Raw genomic sequence first — 22,085 nt, 5'->3', positions numbered from 1 at the left:
AATAAACATAAGCAGAATGAAGTAACATAGCATCATTAATGCATCTCTCTCTCTCTCTCTCTCTCTCTCTCTCTCTCTCTCTCTCTCTCTCTCTCTCTCTCTCTCTCTCTCTCTCTAATATTGCCCTATGTTTAAGTGTTTACTGTTTTTCACTAAAGTAGATTAAGTTAGCTTATTTATTCTCCTTGTTTTAGTCTCTAGGCATGTAGTGACACTACTAGTGAGATATTTAAGTCATCGTTGCTTCTGGGAGCAGTAGGGAGGTGGAAGCCATTTCTCTTCATGTTCATGTTTCTATTTTCTCCTGATGTTAGAAAGAGCTTCATGTTTGTTGTTTTGGCCTCATATCCTCCTGAAGCCCATCTGAAGCTTCTCTTACATCTGTTGAACTTAATATCCCCACATCACAGGGCAGTAAATTGTCTATAAAAGCAGAATGATTTGCTTGTGAAAGAAATTTTAGAATTAGTATTTTTACAATTCTTAAATCGTACAAAGTATAGCGTATTAATTTAAACCGGTTTCAATGATAAATTAAAAAATATAAAATAAAAAAACAATAAAAAAAATTCCTGTATTATGGCATAAAAATCACCAATAATTCTCAGACCGAACAATATGAACAAACACAACCATGTGAAGGTTTTTCATTTTATTTTATTTTATTTTTATTTTCACAAACATCACATTACATTTTAGCAGCAGCATATGAGAGTTTTAATCATTATTAGAAGCTAAAATACATGAGCTGTTTACCTACAGACTCATATAAGGAATATGAATTCATGCATTAGTGAATTATTGCAAGATTATAAATGTGTTTAATAAGCATTAAATATTTTAAATGGATTAAATCTTAAACCTAAAATACACGTTATAGTAGATTTGTCCAAGAAACTCTTAGAAACGGAAAAAAACAGTTTCATCACAAAATGTTCTAAATGAAACCTTTATGAAGCACAGAATCATTTTATAGTGTTTGGTTTCATTTTTTTTCTTCTAGTTAGAATAATTATATAATGACTGATGTCAAAAATACTTGCAACAAGTTTGATCGACTCATTGTCAAAATAAAAAAATGTAACTGTATGTAACAGCTGATTCAGAAGAATCGATATTAGACAAATTTTTTATATATATTTATTTTGCAGCTACTGTTAGATTAGTGTGCTGTGTAGTTATAGCTAAACACTTGTTGCTGTTTAGTTACCATTATGTTAGACTGCTCTAGCTGTAGTTAGATTGAGCTGCTTTGGCGTTACAGATGTTGAATTGGTCTTCTCTTTATTCTCGCAGTCAAATTCATTGGTTTTTGTTCATTTATAAAACTCTTATCGGTAAAACTCCCTTGTACAGTATACAGTCCCCATCTGCAGCGGACTCTTAAGCTTAGTTAATTTATATCGCTTTCTTCCTTTAAATATTCAATTCAGTCACTAACTCTTGATCACTGTACATGTTTTTAGTGTTTTTTACATGTCATTGTTTATAGCTGTTTGTGTAGTGTATTAGTTTTCATGTTGCCTCTTGGTCAGGTTGTCATTGTAAATGAGAACTGGTTCCCAACTGACTCACCTGGTTAAATAAAGAAAGTAGATGCATAATAACAGTCTTCTATTTAGATACAGTTACATTAGGCTACTGTGTAGTTGCAGGTGTAGTTATAGGTTGAGTTATGTTGGTCATATTCAGAGGTAGAGTGTGATTTTTTCCTTGACTTGGCTGATCGAGAAAATAAACAAGTAGCACAATACAGAGGACACAAACGACAAAAAAAGGACAACAGAGGACAACAAACTTGATCCAATAATGTCTTGGACATTGTGGATTATTTGGTAGAAGCTGCTGGAAAAAAGGAAAGTCAAATGAAACACAAAAGCTTTTGTAGACCAGTTTTCTGTTCAAAAAAATACTATGAGAAAACAATTTGAAAAATCCTTTGGTAACAGTGAACAGGTAGAAATTATCGTTTTCTAGATGTTCAATACTTACCAGGGTATCTGGTGCCTCAGGGGCCAGATAATCAGTGAGGGATTTCAGTGCCATATCATTGGCCAAGCATGTCAGCAGTCCACAATCTTCATGACCGAGGAAGTCTACAGCAAACACACCTTCCCTTTTCACAGACAATTTGCTGACTGGAGCAATGTAATCTCCATCAAAGGTGTGGTGGATAACTATGAGGACAACAGACTGTTGGGGAGATGCTGGAGAGACAGAGATACAGAGAGAGAGAGAGAGAGAGAGAGAGAGAGAGAGAGAGAGAGAGAGAGAGAGAGAGAGAGCGAGAGAGAGAGAGATACAGAGAGAGAAAGAGAAAGAAAGAGAGAGAGAGACAGAGATACAGAGCGAGAGAGAGAGAGTGTGAGAGAGAGAGGGAGAAAGATCGTGAGGCAGGGCAGAGGATGGTGTTAGATTATTTTAACTGGAATTAATTGACAATAAAAGATTCTGAAATTATTTCATGTAATATAAACATTGCTGGGGGGCACGGTGGCTTAGTGGTTAGCACGTTCGCCTCACACCTCCAGGGTCGGGGTTCGATTCCCGCCTCCACCTTGTGTGTGTGGAGTTTGCATGTTCTCCCCGTGCCTCGGGGGTTTCCTCCGGGCACTCCGGTTTCCTCCCCCGGTCCAAAGACATGCATGGTAGGCTGATTGGCATCTCTGGAAAATTGTCCCTAGTGTGTGATTGCGTGAGTGAATGAGAGTGTGTGTGCCCTGCGATGGGTTGGCACTCCGTCCAGGGTGTATCCTGCCTTGATGCCCGATGACGCCTGAGATAGGCACAGGCTCCCCGTGACCCGAGGTAGTTCGGATAAGCGGTAGAAGATGAATGAATGAATGAATAAACATTGCTTCATTGCATTTAAATACATATAGTGGTGTCCAAAATCTGAGAGCACTAATGAAAATTATGAAATTTTTTATTTTTTTTATTTCATTTATTAAATTGAACACTTTGCATTACAAATTATATTACTGACAGTTAGTTAATAACAGTTCAAGTGAAAAGTAGAATCTTTGACATGTTTACTAGTGATGCGCAGGTCGTCTCCCGCGGGTCAGGTTGGGGCGGATAAAGAAATTGTCACTTTACTGCGGGGCGGGTTTGGGCGGGTCATTGACAACAAAATATAAAAAACATGTTACGTGCAATTCGTGCAAGCCCCATGGGTGCAGGGCGGGCGGGTTGTAAAAATAGATACAGTGGTGCGGGGCAGGCGGGTTGGAAAAAACCCGACCCGCGGATCACTAATGTTTACATGTCAAGTTTGTGTAAAACTTTATGATCCGTTTTAGATCAAATTTATCAGTGTCGTCTGATTACACGCTTCAGTAGAATAGATTAGACGTGAATTTCAGACCTTTCATAACTTTTTTTTAACATATAAATAGGGAGCAAAAATAGTGCAGGATATTGGACTTTAGTGTATATCTAGAATATAGTGTATATTTTAAATAATGTGTGTAAGTAATCCAAAATAAACATATTTTTGAAGTTAAAAAGTATTTAAATAAGCACAAATTGCAATAAAGTACCGTATTTTCTGCACTATAAAGTGCACCGGATTATGAGGCGCAGTCTCAATTATGGGGTCTATTTCTGTACTTAACCCATACATAAGGCGCACCGTATTATAAGGCGCATGCTAAAACATACGGTCTACAAAAAGGTAACGGAAGCAAAACAGTGAGTTTAGTTCAACTTTATTCTACTATTTAACAATACACACACATTATTTTTTAATCAATCTTCTCCCACAAATCCATCAAAGTCCTCATCTACTGTGTTTTCTTAACTTGGCGCAGTTCATTTTCTTGCTTCCTCCACTTCCGAACCATAGATTAATTGATGTTGAATTCTTTCACAGCTTCTCTATTCCCATTTACAACCGTGTAACTGATAGCCTGTAGTTTGAATTGTGCCTCGTAAGCATCTGATTTTTATTGGCGGATGGCAAACCAACTTAAGGTGCATTTACCGCCACCTACTGGACTGGAGTGTGGAGCGCAAAATGGTTAGGAAGAAACAAATGTTGTTTTGCAACATACCAGTAGTATACTGTACCTACCGGAGGCGTGGCGGAGGTAAGCGTACGTACTGTACGTAGTACGTAATGTTCTCTGATTGGTTTATCGCTGCCAGTGTACGTAGTGTATGTATTACATCCCTGTGTCAGCGGGAAATGGTCGGACAGTCAAACAAGCAGAGCACTTACCAAAGTCGCACAACATTTTAACAGATTTTTGGAACTCGGTGCACACATAAGGCGCACCAGATTATTAGGCGCACGGCCGATTTTTGAGAAAATTTAAGGCTCTTAGGTGCGCCTTATAGTGCGGAAAATACGGTAATACAAGTCTCATTGAAAGTACTGGTTAAAGCTGCGTCCCAAACCCAACAATATTAGATATATCTCAAAACACCTAAATATGGGAACGTGGGCTGGTGGTCTTTGTTGTCTACTATACTTAGTGGTTAGTCATTTTGGCCTGAATTGACTTAAGGAAATCTCTTACTTGGAATAGTTCGAAGTGCAGCTTCAATGTCTGTTCCGGCCCGAGACACAATTGGAACAAAAACGATGCTGACATCACTGCTATCAACTGAATTCACCAGCTGGATCTCAAGGCGTCTTTTCAGCCTGTTCATTATTCCATTTTGGACATTTATTAATTGTTCAGGTTGATTCCTTAAAAACACCCGTGTTTTTGTTCCTGTAGACAAAATGACACACAGCTGTAGTTTGTCACATTTTCCATAAAGTTATAAATAACAGTAGAATAACAGTGTTACAAGCAGTTTCAGCCAAATCATAATAGAATCAGTGATGGGATTATTCCCTTCCCTACCTAGACACTAAGGGGACATTCAGGAAGTTTTTGTGTCTTGTGCCATGTGTTTTTGTTTTGTGTATCACCTGTGTTTGCCCCACCATGTCCTTGTTCCTGCCTCTGCACACCTGTTACTTGTGTTTCTATGATTTCCTCCCCTATTTAATCCTGTGGTCTTTCATCTGGTTTTTGAGTTCTTGTCTCTGTGTCTGTTTTGTTTTCTGTAATTTGTTTTGATTCTGTTTCTGTGTTCCTAGTGTTTCCAGCCTTTTGTTATTTTCCCTAATAACCCCCCTTTTATGCTTTCCCAGATTTGGTTCTGAAATTTTATCAGCTTTGTCATCAGCAGGATAGCCTCAAGCCTGGCATTTTATGAATCATGGAACATCTACCCTGGATGATTTTTTATTTTTTATTTTTTTTGCCTTTTAGGATTTATTTTTTTCTGCACGTTTTTTTTTTTGTTTGTTTGTTTGTTTGTTTGCTTTTTTCCTGTGGACTTTGCTCCCCACCTGTTCCTGTGGTTTATGCTGCTTCATAAACAGATCATAAACTAGAAAAATGACTCTGTATTTCCTTTTTGTTGTTAAATGTAAAGGGTCTGAATAATTATGGCCCAAAAACCACATCCAGCAAAGACATTTTTTATAAAGCAGAAATTATACAGAACTTCACATATAAAAAAGACATCCTGGATCTAATCTACATAAAAATGGATGAATTAACAATATCTGATTATCTTAATAAAAACAAAACACAAACAAACCTTGAAGCATTTTTCCTCTGAACTGGTTATGAGCTTGTTTCTGCTTTTCTTTTCTATGAGACTTTCTCTAGAGACGGCTAACACACTCAGTCACTGCAGTTTCAGTTTTAATTATGAACAACACACAATTAACATTTAGCAGGAGACACAACCACACAACTACACACACACACACACACACACACACACAAACACAATATACACCCTTTTATTTATTCATATGAAAAATGGACTGTGTAACATTTTTTTGTGTTTTACAGCCCTCCACTGGTCTGCCTCGATAAAGCAAAAAGCACAAATAAATTCTTTATAGCAACAAACTCGGAGTTTACTCCAGGAAACACCCAGGATCTAGTACTGGACCTCTCCCTCCATCTTTTTCTGCACACCTTTTTTGCACTGAAACTTTAACTCTAGACTGTCACTTTAACTCTGGACTTGCACAGCACACTGCACCTTTATACACTTTATACACACCATACTGCACATGGACACTTTAAGGACAATCATTAAAAACCATATGCATTTATGTATATGTATATTTATGTATATTATTTTTTTCACATATTTCATATTTTCATATTTTATATAGATTTTATATAGTTTATACTTTTTATTTATCTTTCTCCTTTTGGTTTAGGTTTTATATTTTTTTACCCCTAATTGCATTCCTTTTATGCTTAAATACCGAACAGATGCAAAAAGTATTTCACTGCATGTCGTACCCTGTATGTATGTGTATGTGACAAATAAAATTTTATTTGATTTGAAATAATACACCAAGGCAGATCGATTCACAACTATTCCTCAGCTCGAGCCAAAATCCTTTAAGACTCCAGAACCACAGGCATCAAGATTATTTTCTGTGCCGAGTCACAGATGATAGAAAAAACCTTCCCTTGGTTGACTAAATAAATTGACACCCTTGCTGTCTTTAAATGTAAACAGAAGACCAACATCACACACAGTAAACACTTCTCAACAACATTAAACAAGAACAATGGCGTAAGTTTGATTTTGACATTGGTGGGGACATAATTTATTTGACATTGGTGGGGACAACATTCCCTGTATTTTGTGCATAAAACTTTTGTTACAAGAATACTTTCTTACTCACATACCGGTAGCCTGAATAATCATACAATCATGCTTCATACAACGGAATATAGCTGCAGCAGACCTCAACACATTAGCCAGAAAGACAAAGCCAATCAAACAGCGACGTGGGTTAGAGAGGCGGGACTCAAAAAAGGCAAAGGCCAATCCTTTTAGAGAGGTGAGTTACAGAGGCGGGATTCATTGCAGGGGGTAAATCTGTTAACTGTTTGTGTTCCTCAAGTTGCGCTATTTTTTACAGAACGCTGTTGTAAAATATTTTTCATCTTATTTAATGATTCCTGGATAAATGTTAAATGAAATAAGTAAAAAAGCACAAGACACAGACGGACATAAGTGGTTTATATATATATATATATATATATATATATATATATATATATATATATATATATATATATATATATGTGTATATACGTATATATATATACGTGTGTGTGTGTGTGTGTGTATATATATATATATATATATAGAGGCTTGGTCGAATTATTGCTAGGGACAATTGAGTGTTCCCTGGATATTGGTAGGGACATGTCCCTACCGTTCCTACCCAAATCGACGCCGTTGAACAAGAATATATATTTTATCTAAATATAGGGAAGTATATGAGACTGAATTCTGTAACAAATTTTCTGCAAAAATATTACATAAGAGAAATATAATGTATATAATTGAGCAAAACAAAAGCGTATGTAATTTGATATATATTAACTGACAAATCCTTATATTTATACTGTACTGTAGGTCGCATTTATAACTCTACTATATTTAGCATAAGTCTATCATAACTGATAAGAAAATGGTAAAGATAGATAGTAAAATGTAAGGAATACAAACCAAACACCATCTTGAAGACAGACCGATTGCTGTGCAGCTTTTTAAAGCGTTTGTTTTCGAGAAGCGATTTCAGTTTCGATTTTACACGTTGCTTGACTCACTCAATTCACTCGGTTCACTCGATTCACTCGACTCTCCCTCCCTGTAACCCACAATTTTAATCCTTTACACTTACTCGGCTAAATGTCTTATTATATCTTTCTTACTGAAATATTATAGTTAGCATTTCAATCCTTTATACCCATTATTGAAAATTCCTAAATGCTTTTGATCGTTTTTTCTGAACTACTGGATCATCTAAACGGCGCTTCAGCTCAACGAATCGGCTCCCAGCGTTCACTTAAAAAGCTGAGTCAAGGAGCCGAAGTATCTGTAAACGACACATCAACTCTTTACTCGTCAGTTATATAACAGTAAACAACTCAGTAATAATTCGATTCCCAAAGTCTCCTAGGGAATCGACTCTTTTCAGGATCACAACTACATTGGTTACTGCGAACTGCAATGGTTTCTCAGGCATATTTTGTGAATGGTGTTTCATCTATAAATGCACACAATAATATATACTGTATATTTTATTGAACATTTACAGTTGACCTTACATGCATATACAAACTGCTCACTTCATTTTAGGCTCATAAAGATTATATACAGCTACAACCATAACTGACACTATATGTCACACTTTCAACATTGTCATGTCTTTGCTTTAACTTAAAATTTTTCATTTACATTAAATATAAAGGTACACACCGATGGATGGTGTGTACAAATTAGTTCCATATTTATTCCAACAGCATTTTGACCGTAACAGGAATTGAACTGTAGCTAATGTACAGAAATCAAATATATGTTTTGTTTCCAGGAGCACTGTTTATGGTAGTGTTAGGTTGTAGTGTAGGTGTAATGTGATTTTGCCATTTCTTCATGTAAATGCTAAAGCAAATGGCTATCACTACTGCAATAGTAAAAACTATACAGATGCAAACAAATATGTATCTACTGCATGGACTTTGAGATCTGGATGTTTCAAGCTGTTGGGATAAAAAGAAAAAGAAAGAGACGAGTTATACATGAGTACTGGTTTCTGTTAAAAACTTTGGTTGAAAAAGTTCAAATGTAAATATTGATGGTTGATCATTTGTATAACATGGTGTTGTCTCTTGTGTACCTGAGTACTGAACGAAGCGCCGATAGTGATCAGATGATCAGTGACGGCTTTCATCGCCTTGTCATTGCGAAGCGATCGGAGTAGTCCCAGGTCTTCAGAACAGAGCAAGTCCACAGCAAACACATTGCTCCTGTTTATGTTCCATTTGCTATCTGGAGCGATGTAATTCTCATCAAATGTGAAGTGAAGCACCGCGAGAACAACAGTCTTATCTGTTGAAAGAATGAGAGGTAAATAAAGCAACTGTAGAGCTTCTTAAGGCTAAAATGCATGTAGCTGTGGGAGTAGGCTGGGGGAGGAAACTGGAGAACCCAAAGGAAAGCCTGAAGCATGAGGAGAACATGCAAATCTGCACACACAAAGTGGAGGAAGTACGAATCAAACCCCCAACCCAGGATGAGGCAAACGTACCCCACTCTGACTTATCAATTTTCTCTACTAGCACTTATAAGATAAGACTATAAGACTAAGACTAGATAAGACTTTATCTCCCTTTGGGTTTGGGTGATAGAGAAAATTAAAAACTCAAACAGATTAACATTGTAGGTCAGAGGTCACTAACAGGCAGACCGCGGTCCGTGTCCGGACCCAGAAGCTGTCCAATCCGGACCCGGACCTACGGCCAAAACAAAAGGTTATGCTTTAAAACTTGACGGGGCGCTTCTATTTTTTTGGGCGCAGCTTTTGCAATCTTTACGGTAAAGGTAGTGGAAACGCACAGACCAATTGCATGCGAGTTAAGCCATCCCACGTGATACCACTCAGCCAATCAAGTCTGTGCGTTCCTGAAGTAAACACTGCGACTCAACAGTGCAAGACAGATGAGAGAGAATTAGAGTAAAGTTACACGTGAAAGAAAGATAGCGATACATGTAGAAAACAAAGGGAGAGAAACAGACGAGTGATACAGAGAAAGGGAGAGAAACAGACGAGTGAGACGGAGAAAGGGAGAGAAACAGACGGGTGAGACGGAGAAAGGGAGAGAAACAGACGAGTGAGACGGAGAAAGGGAGAGAAACAGACGAGTGAGACGGAGAAAGGGAGAGAAACAGACGAGTGAGACGGAGAAAGGGAGAGAAACAGACGAGTGAGACGGAGAAAGGGAGAGAAACAGACGAGTGAGACGGAGAAAGGGAGAGAAACAGACGAGTGAGACAGAGAAAGGGAGAGAAACAGACGAGTGATACGGAGAAAGGGAGAGAAACAGACGAGTGAGACGGAGAAAGGGAGAGAAACAGACGAGTGATATGGAGAAAGGGAGAGAAACAGACGAGTGAGACAGAGAAAGGGAGAGAAACAGACGAGTGAGACGGAGAAAGGGAGAGAAACAGACGAGTGAGACGGAGAAAGGGAGAGAAACAGACTAGTGAGACGGAGAAAGGGAGAGAAACAGACGAGTGAGATGGAGAAAGGGAGAGAAACAGACGAGTGAGACGGAGAAAGGGAGAGAAACAGACGAGTGAGACGGAGAAAGGGAGAGAAACAGACGAGTGAGACGGAGAAAGGGAGAGAAACAGACGAGTGAGATGGAGAAAGGGAGAGAAACAGACGAGTGAGACGGAGAAAGGGAGAGAAACAGACGAGTGAGATGGAGAAAGGGAGAGAAACAGACGAGTGAGACGGAGAAAGGGAGAGAAACAGACGAGTGAAACAGAGAAAGGGAGAATAAAGAACAAATGGCGCTCTCCAAAAAAAGAAAAGTGGACAGCGAAAATAGAGCATTTAATCCAGAATATACAGACTCATTTATGTTCCCACTTCACACTAAACCAGTGTGTCTTATATGTTCAGAAATGATGGCACTTATTAAAAGTGGCACTGTGAAACGCCATTATGAGACCAAACACATCCACTCTAATCTGAAGACAGCGTCCCTGAGACAGCTTTCCCAGGTCTGAGGGAAGTCGCCCTATACATCCTGACCATGTTTGGCTCTACGTACAACTGCGAGGCAGCTTTCTCTACAATGAATATAATCCAAACTAAATATGGTTACAGGGTCACTAATGAGCACCTCCACATGTGTATGAGAGCGGCCCTGAGTCCATTCAAGCCCAGGTTTAACATTCTGCCAAGCCAAACTAGAGCTCAGTTCTCTCACTGAGATATAAAAGGGAAAGTTAAGCACTTTATTTAAACATACACAATTTTCACATTTTATTTATTTTCTCTTATTTTGAAATGTAGCCCTACTTTATTTAATGAGAGAACGTTATACATATCTACAATCATACATATGTTCAGTTCTATGTTACGTGACAATAAATATTGTCAAAAAGTTTACCTTCGCTTCAAGAAATTTTACTCTTACTGGACCTCTTTCAATTTTAGTTGAATACCTCTGTTGTAGGTCATAATTATCATAACCATTGCTATGCTAGTTATACTGGTATATTCCATTTCCAATTTGAGTTGTCGCTGTGGCTATACATTGGGATTTTCTGCCTATAAAATACTTAACAGTGCAGTTGTAAGACATCATGCATATATTTTACCAAAGACATGAAAATGGATCACATTAATATGATATTGTTGTATAGCTAATATCGTTGAATAGCTCGGTGATGTCGAAATGTCTACAATGTGGAAAAAAATAGAAGATACATACAAAAGGAAAACGATTGAGTTCAGTTCAGTCTGTAGCCTTCAAAACTATATCTTATAGAGAGAAAAAAATATTTCACCTCGTGGAGAGTTTCCCAGGCTTCTCAGGGTTTAAAATGTAATGTAATAATAAGTAATAAGAGAAAACATATTTAATTAAAAGCTTATTCCTTACTTCTTGGAATCTTCTGAAGAGCAGCTTCAATGTCCGTTCCTGCCCGAGACACAATTGGGACAAAGGCGACAATGAAATCACTGTCGCCTTCTGTCTCCACTTCAGTGAGCGAAAGACGTTGCTTCAGCCGCCTTAGAAACTCTTGATGGATGTTCATGGTGTTCCCGAGCACTTTCGAGTTGAACTTCAGTGTTCTTGGCTCTGGAGACACAGCTGCAGAATTAGTTTCAATACAATGGTGAACTGAAGGTTAGCTGAATGTAAAGTTTTAATGTATATAAATGTAAAGATTAAATGCACCTCAAAAAGAATCTTTAAGTTGTGAAAAACACAGTGATCCACATTAGAGAACAGTAGCTATTGTAGCAGGAAAAAAGATTACATCTAATATGTTTGAGGGCTACAGCTTTCATAATGAGTAGGAAGTGCAGAAGTGGAGGTTTCATTATGTAATGGTTAGCACAATGGACTCAGACTCCAGCAATCTGAGTTCAGATCCTGCTGAAGAATACAGAATTTAAATGGTGTATGAGCTTGTATGTGCTAGAGGATGACCTGATACATCAGTGGCTGAGCTGTTGGGCTACAGATTGGAAGGTTGTGAGTTCAAACCCCCAGTCCACCATGCTGCCAATGCCTTAACCATCAGTTGTTTAGTTAAACAAAATGTATGCCAAATGCTTTGAATGACTTTGTCATCTGCTGCAGGATGTCACTAGTTTCCCTCAAAGTGCTCTGGGGTGATCTTGTTCCACTCATCTTCCTCCATTTATCTTCCACAGTTCAGTAACTTTAGTAGGTTTCTTAGCAATAACTTAATAAAGATTTTAAAAATTTTGGTTTCAAATCAGGGCTCTAACCTAGCCATTGTGTTATTTTAATGTTTTAGCATCATCTTAGCATTGCTTTACATCTTTGCATATAAATTGTGGGCTGATTGGAAGACTCATTAAGTCTCATCTTTTCCAGTGACCATGTGAAAACAATCCATATTATAGAACTACACAATGAAGAGCTTGAAAGGATTTTAATTGGGTAATGAACAGATCTACGGTTATGAGGGTTTCAGTCTTATGAGTTAACAATAATTACAGAGTACCATTTTCAGGGTTCAGCAGGGTTTGGGATCTTTTACTGTATCTGTTATTTTTCATGGCCACAGAAAATTAATCAATAAACTAAGTAGGTGTTCCAGCTCCATCATTTTTGGAGAACCTTCTGAACACTTCAGTCTAGAAACTCCATAATGTGAAATCCTTGACTTATTTACTCTTACAGAAAAGGATTGTGGATTTCTTTTTCTATCCTCTCTTATCACTTTCCACAATCTATCCACTCAGTGTGTTAGTGTCCAGTTCTGCCCCCTGTTCCATTATTCACTTTACAAACCTTTTTTTTCTCAGATAATAACCCACTTTCTGCTATCAGTAGCTCTTAGTAATAAGGTGTATTTATTCTGGTTATTTAATCTCCACTATTTATTCTGGTTATTTAACACTTCCAGCACTGCAGAGAATCCATTTTGGCTGCTGGTAAGAATTATTTTTACTCATGAAATAAATCTTATTAATGCCAGTTAATATTATATATGAACACCAGATAGATATCATGCTTGTATTTTGTTTAGTTACTGCTTGTATTACTTTTAATTTAGTTCCGCAAGTTAACATTATAGTAAATATTTTTAGAAAATTGTCCTGGATTTTTAGATAAATCATTATATATATAGTAAAGTATAAAGTAAATTCCAGCTGTGTCACTTAGTACTTAAATCTTTGGCCTATTGATTTGAAAGTTGTGAGTTTAAATCCCATTGAACAGACTAAAGCTTTTATCCCTCACCTCTCACTTTACTCTGTGCTTACACTAGTTTCTGCTTCAGTGGTTTATTATGTAGTATAATACGGTACAAAATACTGTTAATACATGTATTCAGAATACATTTTGACCAGAACATCAAGGGTGTGGTGCTCCAGAGAATATGTTGAGAGGAGAAAGCTTGTGGAGAAACACACACCCAGAAGACTAACACATTCCTCAGCTGTGTGTGAACATTTGTTTTGTAAAACCATTTGTGACAGAGTTATTATAATAAGCAACATTCCAACAGCATTATAAGGACACAACAACACAATTGGAGAGAAAGACACACATAACACTGTGAAAATTCTTTAAGAAATTTTTTGTTTTGTTTTGTTTTGTTTTGTTTTGTTTTGTTTTGTTTTGTTTTGTTTTGTTTTGTTTTGTTTTGTTTTGTTTTGTTTTGTTTTGTTTTGTTTTGTTTTGTTTTGTTTTGTTTTGTTTTGATTTGATTTGATTTGATTTGATCGGTTTTCCAGTACACTGGTGTTCCAGTCTGCTGGTGGAATAGAAACACACTTGTGGGATGTTTTCAATTAGCAATAAGTGAATCTGATCTAAACTGAGTCAGGACTCTGTTGTGTTTCAGTTTTAGACGTGAGTTTTTCCCTTATACTGAATCTTAGTGTTGAAGATAAATCTGAGCTGCTTTTTAGAACAACAAACATCTCAGAAATGGGTTTGATATCAACATTTATTCTGAACATACAAAAGTTTGTGTAAACTTTTCTATGAATACAGAAATGATGATGAAACAGTACAGATTCCTGAGTGTCTACTTTCATACGAGCTTCATATTAACACCACTGTGGAGTGAGACATGACAAAGACATTTGGTAAAAAGGTTTAAAGCTCCTTTACGTGATACGTGGTCACTTATTCGATCTGTTGTCCTGACTGCTTTTGAGTTGAAATAAAAGCTTTTCTTTAAGTTGAGTTAAGACTTACAGTGTATAATTCATGGTAATTCTACCTGGCTTTGTGTTGAAGAATGCATACACACCTCACACACTCTGTAAAGGACACAAACATGTTTAACCTGTTTCTTTTTTTATTGTTGTTAATGAAAAGAACTAAGGACGCCACCTTATTGTTTTAACCAGTAAAAACCTCAGTTCTCCATATTTCACTGAGAATGTATTTCAATACATACTAAAAAATAATGCATAATATATGCATATATATATATAATATAATAATGATAATATCCCACAGTAAATATTTAGTATTTCATTGCCAAATATATTCTTTATTGCACATATATTTATTTAGGATTGATGATACAAACTGATTTGCAACAGAGATTAACCAGGAAGTGTTCTTTCTTTCTTTCGTTCTTTCTTTCGTTCTTTCTTTCAGTTCACATTTCTAATAACACACCCCAAAATTACTATTTTTGCTTAAAGACACTCTTATCTAACAATAAGAAAATATCTTTCATGTAACTCCTATAACGACTGAACCATTAACTCGTATAACAGGACGCATGTTAAGAACACAACCTAAAAACAACAGAGTCTATGACCAAGCTGTAGTTTATTATCCTCAATATAAAACTATTGACAAACCTTGAGCCATTTTGAAGTTGAGAAGGATCACGAGCTAAGAAACTTGCAGCAGCTTCTCAGACGGAGGAGACACGACACAGTTTACTTTTTTCTGCATCAGCAAGAAACACCTCGATGGGGGTGGCAAAGTTTGTGAACTCCTAGCAGAGCAACAGCTGAAGGAGATTATCTGAATCTGATTATCTGAAGATCTAACTTCTAGAAAAGTATTAAGGAAATGAATAACAACTGATGTGAAGAGAGATGTAATCATTTCATAACTGTAAAACAAATATTGTTAAACATTATGTAGATGCCTCTGATTATCAATAAAAAGCTGTTCATTTTTTTCTAGTTTAATCAGATTAATCCAGATTACACTACTGCAGATTATTCAATCAAAAAACAACATATTTGTACACAACTCGAACACAACTGTATTTTTTGTTTGAGTTATTTTAGTGTTTGATCCTTAGATAGGAATGCATACACTCACACACACACTACACAAACATGTTAAACCTGTTTGAACCACAGTTCAAGCTTTGTACCATATAAAACCAGTATGAGATGGTAGCTGAAACATCTTACACTGAGACTTACAGCATGATTTATGCTCAAATATTTTTTCTTAATAAATTAATTATCCTTTTTTGGCAATAATATCTTCATAAAGGTGTGTCATTTTTAAGCTGTCAGACAAACTGAGTGAGTATTTTATATCTGTCAGGCATTAAGGAAACAAAAATACTAATGAATTTAACTTTTCTCATAATGACTGTGAATAAAATGGAAATGTTTGTGGTCCAATATGAAACTCCTGTTCATGATAGTCTCATATTTCATTACATAAAAATTAGAGATGAGCCGGATACTCGGCTGAAACGAGTATCCGGTACGGATAAAGCACTTCTGCCGAGTACGAGTATTATACGAGTAATACGAGTCAACATCTGTGCTCGGATTGAATGAAAATCCTCATTGGGTAGCTGATTGTGTCAGCGTTCTGTGATAGGCTAGTCACAGCGCCCCTCCCCTACTGTGATAGGCTAGTCACAGCGCCCCTCCCCTACAGTGATAGGCTAGTCACAGCGCCCCTCCCCTACAGTGATAGGCTAGTCACAGCGCCCCTCCTCTACACACATACAGATGTATTGTGTTGCTGTGTCTCGCTCTGCTCACTCACAGTCACACACAGAACAGCTCTCTGTCTCTCCCTCAGTCACTCGGGTTCGCGGGTCTTTTCCGTTAACGTTTAGGGTTTCTTCAGCTTTTTACTTCGGGTTGTAACGTTAATAATACGTACTTACTAACCAGTAGAGTTCTGGTAAACGTGGGTTCGTTCAGACGTGGTGCTTGCTTGGTAGAATGCGACTCGCATTGCGTCTCTGCCTGTCGGAGATTTTTTTTCTTTTTTAAACCTTCAGCTGTCTCTAACCAGTAACCAGACACTGAGTGTCTGACACGTTTTTGCTGTATTTCATAAAAACATAAAGGTAGTAAGCTAGTGTTATAAATATTACAAATTAATTATTACCGGTTAAAGCCCCGCCCATTTCAAGACAGGCCCCGCCTACTTCCGGGTTAGGCCCCACTCACTCCGAGTACGGATATGGATACAGATAATTCATATGGTTAACAGATACGGATACAGGTACAGATAATGCTGTACTCGCTCATCCCTAATAAAAATCAGTCAGTAGTGCAGACAAAATTGAATTATTTATTTACTTCCACAGCCATAAATCACATTACAACATTACAATATGAATGAAAAAAGTATATTGTTGCTTCGATAATTGAAAAGATCTTTAAAATATTGTGAATATTTATATATACAGATACAAGCAGATCAAATGAAGTAAAAGCAAAAATGACTGTAATTTTAAGTCTATTTCCAGTTTGGAATTCCAGCTCAGATCAAAATCTGCTCTATTTCTTCTCCTTTGTTGAGATATTACATTCTAATTGCTTCACAATTCTGTGAACTAATCAACAACTTCCTGCAGGTTACATCAGCTGCATCTCAATCAGCTCCCAAGCTCACTAGTCAAGGCCATGATAAGGAATGATGAGGAAATTAGAAATTAAGTCATCGGTATCCCACAGAGTAGTAAGCCATCAGTATAATTATAATATTCTGATTGACCACTGGGGGAGCTATAGGGCTGATTGACCCTCACCTATAATTTATATTCAACTAAATAATTACATTACATTACATTAAATAATGCTAGATAGTTAACCAGGTAACCTTATCTATCTAGATAAAAGACAGCATGAGAACAAAAACCCACATGTGTATTTTTTATGATATATTTTGTTATCTGATCCAACTAACTAGCCTAACTAGCTCTGGAAGCCTGGCTCAGATTGTTTATTTAATACATACAAGTTATTATAATTAGACCTTCTGAATGCACTGGTCACATTTTCTCATTTTATTGCTGTTTAATCTAAAAGAATTTGATGCTGTGCAATGTAAGATATAATAGATCGGCTAGTGAGTGTAGCTAGTTATTAACTAATAGGTGCAAGCAGATTTTATGCATTTGTGCTACAAAAAAATCTTTAGCTTTTACTCAGAGTTTTACTTTGTTGTTGTGGTTTAATGTAATGTGACCTTGATTATAAGAAACATATTACATTTCTTGTTATTTTATCTGGATTTAGGTTTGAATAACTTAAAATGGACAAGGATTATTATTAAAACTATTACAGCAAGAATAAGAAGAACAACTAAGGCTAAATTTTTCCAATTGTGACAATTTCTGCAGATGTTTATTGGCTCGAGCTGTAGGAAAAAGAAGCAGAATTAGTGCATGGCTATAAAACTGTTCACTGTTTGGTGTAACGTGTGCTGAGTTTCATGATGAGTAAATTATGTAGATAATGTTGGAAATCACTTTTTTTTTGACAGCTATTCAAAACCTACCTCTGAAGCACCCAGAGAGATCAGATAATCAGTGGACGATTTCAGTGCCATGTCATTGGCCAAGCCACCCAGCGGTCCCACATCGTCATTAAAGAGGACGTCCACAGCTGCAACACCTTCCCTTTTCACAATCCACCTGCTATCTGGAGCTATGTAACTGTCATCAAACGTGTGATGGAACACCACGAGGAGAACAGGTTTATCAGCTAGAGGAAAGAGAGAACATTGTGTGTTAAAGTTCATTACTAAAACAGGATATATTGCCATGATGTCTCACAGCAAAAGAATTTGTCTGATTGATGCTGTATCCCAAACACCACATCACTGTGATGTAGTGTGTAGCCTATAGTGGTGTTCTGTTTTTAATCTAATCACTAGCATAATAATAAAGTAAGGTTGGATTTCACTCTGTACTTGGAATGTTTTCAAGAGCAGCTTCGACGTCCGTCCCAGCCTGAGATACAATACAGGTAAAAGCAATGATAACTGCACACTCCTCCTTCGAATTCACTTGACGGAGTTTAAGGCGTTTTTCCAGCCGATCGAGGAAGCCGATTTGAGCACCCAAAGTGTTCCCGAGTTTCATAATGTAGATCGCCAGAGCGTGTGATTCTGGAGACAAAAAGAGATAGTGATTGTTTAAGATCAGTGTTTAACATCAGTGTTACATCCTGCAATAACTTGAACTTTCCAGACAATAAAATCAGAAAACCTCTGGACCAACAGGATAAGTATGAATCCTGAACATGATTTATTCTGCTCTACGGCACACGCCTAAGTGTTGCCCACACTACATATTATAACCACGTTATACATCGTTACACCGGATATAGTGTTTACATTTGTTTAAACAATGAGATGAGGTATTTATTTGTTTGTTAAAGGCTGCCTTTACAACCATAGTGAGCAGAAAAGTATCTCAAAATGCACAGAATGTTGAATCTTGAGACGGATCTGATTAAGTGAATAAAAGTGTAAAATCTCTCCGTTTAAACACTTGTTATGTTATCTATCTTCTATTGTGAATAAAACAGTGACTCATGTGATTTGAAAGTCTTTTAGTTTTCATTTTATTCAATTGTACCACACTGAGGTTCACTGCTTGAACCTGATCAGTGTTGATTAATTTTCTAGCACAGTTGTTTTACTGATGTTTTCTGTAAAGAGATATTTATTATCTGTAAGTACTGGAATAAAGACAGTGATATATAGTTCAACCTGAATATATCTTAACCTGAAAAAGTTAAATTATATACAACGGTCTGTACCATTAATGATCTGATTGCGATTCGCCTTGATGTTTTGTAAATGCTTTGTTGTTTCTTCCAGTGCTTTTGTGTTCTTGAAACTGTTCAGCAGTCCCACGTTTTCATAGAAGAGCATGTCCACAGAGAATATATTGCTCCTGTCAATATTGCGCCTGCTGTCTGGAGCAATGTAATCCGAATCAAAGGTGTGATGGAGCACCACGAGTACGGCAGGCCGGGATTCTAGGATGGAAAATATAACAACTACAGTAAATTTTCAGTAGAGATGACTGATCAGATTTAAAGCTTGTGTAATGAAAACATGAATCAGTTTTTCCTTGGAACAGTTACCTGGTATCATCTGAAGAGCTGCTTGAATGTCCGTTCCGGCTCGAGACACATTTGGAACGAAAGCGATGATGACGTCACACTGATCCATGGAGATCCCTTCGTCTTTGATACCAAGACTTTTCAAAATGTCCTTGTGGCAATTCAAGTCATTCCCAGTGACCAAGATGTGGAACCTGTGCTCTTTTGGCCCTCTGACTGAAACAGAATTGACAAAGTAAAGAAGGACCGAGAATGATATATGTTTCAATTAAAAAGTTTTAAGGTATATAATAGAGTATATACAGTATAATCATCAATAAGTAAAATAAATAAATAAATAAATGAAAAGATATTTGTATAGACAGTATTCACAAGGACATTCTGTGTGGACAGAACCACTTGGAGAAAGTTTAATTTTAAACTTTACCGTTTTTATTTTGTTTCTATACTTCTGTAAAGCTGCTTTGTCTATTGTTAAAAGTGCTATAAAAATGAATTGCTTTGAATTCATAGCATGTGAGCAGCTGCTCATCTGTCATGACGCAGGACAGAAACGGACCCAAACGCGGGATAGCAAAACAAACGGGGTTTAATAACAAAGGGAACACTAAACAACACACGGACTAAAGACAGGACAAGACAACAGTAGATTCCACGCTGCACGAGGCAACGCGGCACAGTTAAATACACAGGGTAATCGCAATAGGGAACAGGTGTGTAGACAGGGAGGAGCAGACGAAGGCAGGGCAGACACGTGACGAGGAACGTAAAACAGATGCACGTGGCCAAAGTCCGGGCTGAGTCCTAACAATTGACTACTGCTTTTGGATTTCCTTAGTTGTTGCTGTTTGCCTGGTGTTTTAACCCTTGCCTGTTTTTGGATGTTGCTAATAAACCAGCATTTGGATCTAACCGGTTTCACGTGTATATCATCACAGCTGTAAAAGTGTTTATCTGAGTTACCGTAACTTTCTCCTCCGAGCTTCTCTTTTGTTTTTTATTGTTTTTCATGTCATTCCGTGTACAGATTGTTGTGTGTAAATATCCTACAGTTTCTAAAATACTCAATCTAACAAACAGCACACACCTAAAGTCATTTTGATGTTCTATGTCAACATTTAACAAAAAGAGATTATGAGCTTACGTAGCTTTTCCACAATATCTGTGTTACTGCTACAACAAATGGATTAGGCTTTAAATGGATGTATTTCTATTCAATAAACTCAACCTGTTATCAATAAAAAACTGCCATTGTTTACTTATTTCCTTGATTTTTACTTGTTGCACTTACTTAAGTAGAAATTCTTCCTTTCATTTAAATACTTTAACTCATGAATTATTTTATTCAGCATCTATATAGGCTTCATGAAGAGCTTCTCTCACATCGAGAAACTTAAGGAAGTGTTTTTTCTTTCCGCAGGCTCTTAACTATAGTAATATCCAAACTCGTGTTTGGAAATTATTATTAATGCATTTTTAATATGCAGTGTCTGATATGTAACAGTTCATTAAAATGATATAAACAGTTAGATGGCAGACACAGAGTGTTAGAAACACATCCTGAAAATGCTACATGCCCAACAACAGGTGTAGTAAAAATAATAATCTTCTGCTCCACAACTGTTAAAACAGCCATTAATTAAAAAAGGAACAAAACAAGGAACAAACGAACAGATCCACAAACCTGGAAACATCTTTAAGGAATGTCGAGTCTGAAGAGTTCAAATTTCTTACAAGTTCTTGACACTTCTTTATACTTCTTCCTTGTTGTGACTGCGTTCTACTGCGTTCGATAGTTTCGCTTTCAGATCTGTATAAAGCCTCTGTAGATGTCGCGGTCAGCGCACCTCCCACGCCCACCGAACACCAACACCGAGAAGCGTCTCCAGAATACTAGCTCTCACAGACTACACCTCCCAGAATCCACCACTGACTCTGATTACTCCACCACCTGTTCCTCATCAACCGCTTCCTATAAAGACTGAACTTGAACTTGACACCAGTGCGAAGTCTTGATCTGTTTCGACAATCATTCTGAGCGATTTTCTGGTTTCGGTTTCTGCTTCTGTGTTTTCGTTTCTGATTGTTTGCTGCCTGCCCCTGACCCTCTGCCTGTCTTACCGATTCCGATTTCTGCCTGCTCTCTGAGATTGTGTTTATTTGCCCTGACCTTGCCTGTACGACTACGAGTTTGTCTTTATTAAAAAAAGCTGCAAATGGATCATCCGTCTTACGACTCCTCGTTACAGTAGAGCTCTGTAAAGCTCCTTTTTATCTATGATTCAACTATGCAAATAAAACAGTCTACGTTCTCCTGAAAGAATCATAAATCATTAATCAAAACTTGTTGCAATACATAAAACCTTTACAGTTTAAATTTCATTAGATTTAAATGAACATATTTATTTGTATTTACTTTACACTGTTTATATGTGTTATTACCTTTTTATTCTGCCCAAATAAAAAGAATCATCAGTGCTATAAGTTCTCTGTTTTTATCCCAATGGTTAAAATTAAGTTAAATTAAGTATTACGCACAGTAAACCTGCTGGTTTCTGTAACATCTCCCTCTATCTCAGTGGTTTATGAGCTCTTCCTGCTTTGTACAGCTACTTCCTGTTTACACCACACCCCAGATCTGTGTCTGTTAAGCTTCCAT

General features: G+C 37.0%; 3 protein-coding genes across 7 annotated transcripts; all 3 read right to left on the bottom strand.

Moving 5' to 3' along the window:
• Positions 1-686: 686 nt before the first annotated feature.
• Positions 687-7,650, bottom strand: LOC132838913 (uncharacterized). Of its 2 annotated transcripts, none has more exons than XM_060859574.1 (4): positions 7,558-7,650; positions 4,524-4,721; positions 1,993-2,207; positions 687-1,845 (listed from the first exon to the last, which is right to left on the bottom strand). In XM_060859574.1, the coding sequence occupies exons 1-4, from the start codon at positions 7,565-7,567 to the stop codon at positions 1,639-1,641; spliced, it is 630 nt and encodes a 209-aa protein (XP_060715557.1). In that variant the 5' UTR covers positions 7,568-7,650; the 3' UTR covers positions 687-1,638. The 2 variants fall into 2 exon arrangements, with proteins under 2 accessions (XP_060715557.1, XP_060715558.1); XM_060859575.1 differs by having other exon boundaries at positions 687-1,842.
• Positions 7,651-8,119: 469 nt separating this feature from the next.
• LOC132838803 (uncharacterized) lies at positions 8,120-15,068 on the bottom strand. 2 transcript variants are annotated; one of them, XM_060859394.1, is made up of 4 exons: positions 14,936-15,068; positions 11,508-11,708; positions 8,729-8,940; positions 8,120-8,591 (listed from the first exon to the last, which is right to left on the bottom strand). In XM_060859394.1, exons 1-4 carry the CDS (start codon positions 14,943-14,945, stop codon positions 8,400-8,402), a joined length of 615 nt encoding a protein of 204 aa, XP_060715377.1. In that variant the 5' UTR covers positions 14,946-15,068; the 3' UTR covers positions 8,120-8,399. The 2 variants fall into 2 exon arrangements, with proteins under 2 accessions (XP_060715377.1, XP_060715375.1); XM_060859392.1 differs by having other exon boundaries at positions 11,508-11,720; positions 14,936-15,033.
• A 1,549-nt stretch (positions 15,069-16,617) lies between these two features.
• Positions 16,618-22,005, bottom strand: LOC132838926 (uncharacterized). Of its 3 annotated transcripts, none has more exons than XM_060859591.1 (7): positions 21,869-22,005; positions 21,111-21,740; positions 19,448-19,642; positions 19,118-19,339; positions 18,264-18,461; positions 17,850-18,055; positions 16,618-17,708 (listed from the first exon to the last, which is right to left on the bottom strand). In XM_060859591.1, the coding sequence occupies exons 2-7, from the start codon at positions 21,118-21,120 to the stop codon at positions 17,574-17,576; spliced, it is 966 nt and encodes a 321-aa protein (XP_060715574.1). In that variant the 5' UTR covers positions 21,121-21,740; positions 21,869-22,005; the 3' UTR covers positions 16,618-17,573. The 3 variants fall into 3 exon arrangements, with proteins under 3 accessions (XP_060715574.1, XP_060715575.1, XP_060715576.1); XM_060859592.1 differs by having other exon boundaries at positions 19,448-19,638; XM_060859593.1 differs by lacking the exon at positions 21,111-21,740 and having other exon boundaries at positions 21,869-21,996.
• Between the last annotated feature and the right edge of the window lie 80 nt (positions 22,006-22,085).

The sequence above is a fragment of the Tachysurus vachellii genome, chromosome 23 (genome assembly GCF_030014155.1).
Source record: "Tachysurus vachellii isolate PV-2020 chromosome 23, HZAU_Pvac_v1, whole genome shotgun sequence".
In the NCBI taxonomy this organism is placed as follows: domain Eukaryota; kingdom Metazoa; phylum Chordata; class Actinopteri; order Siluriformes; family Bagridae; genus Tachysurus; species Tachysurus vachellii.
The sequence above is the reverse complement of the archived record's forward strand: the minus strand, read 5'-3'. Positions and strand labels throughout refer to the sequence as shown.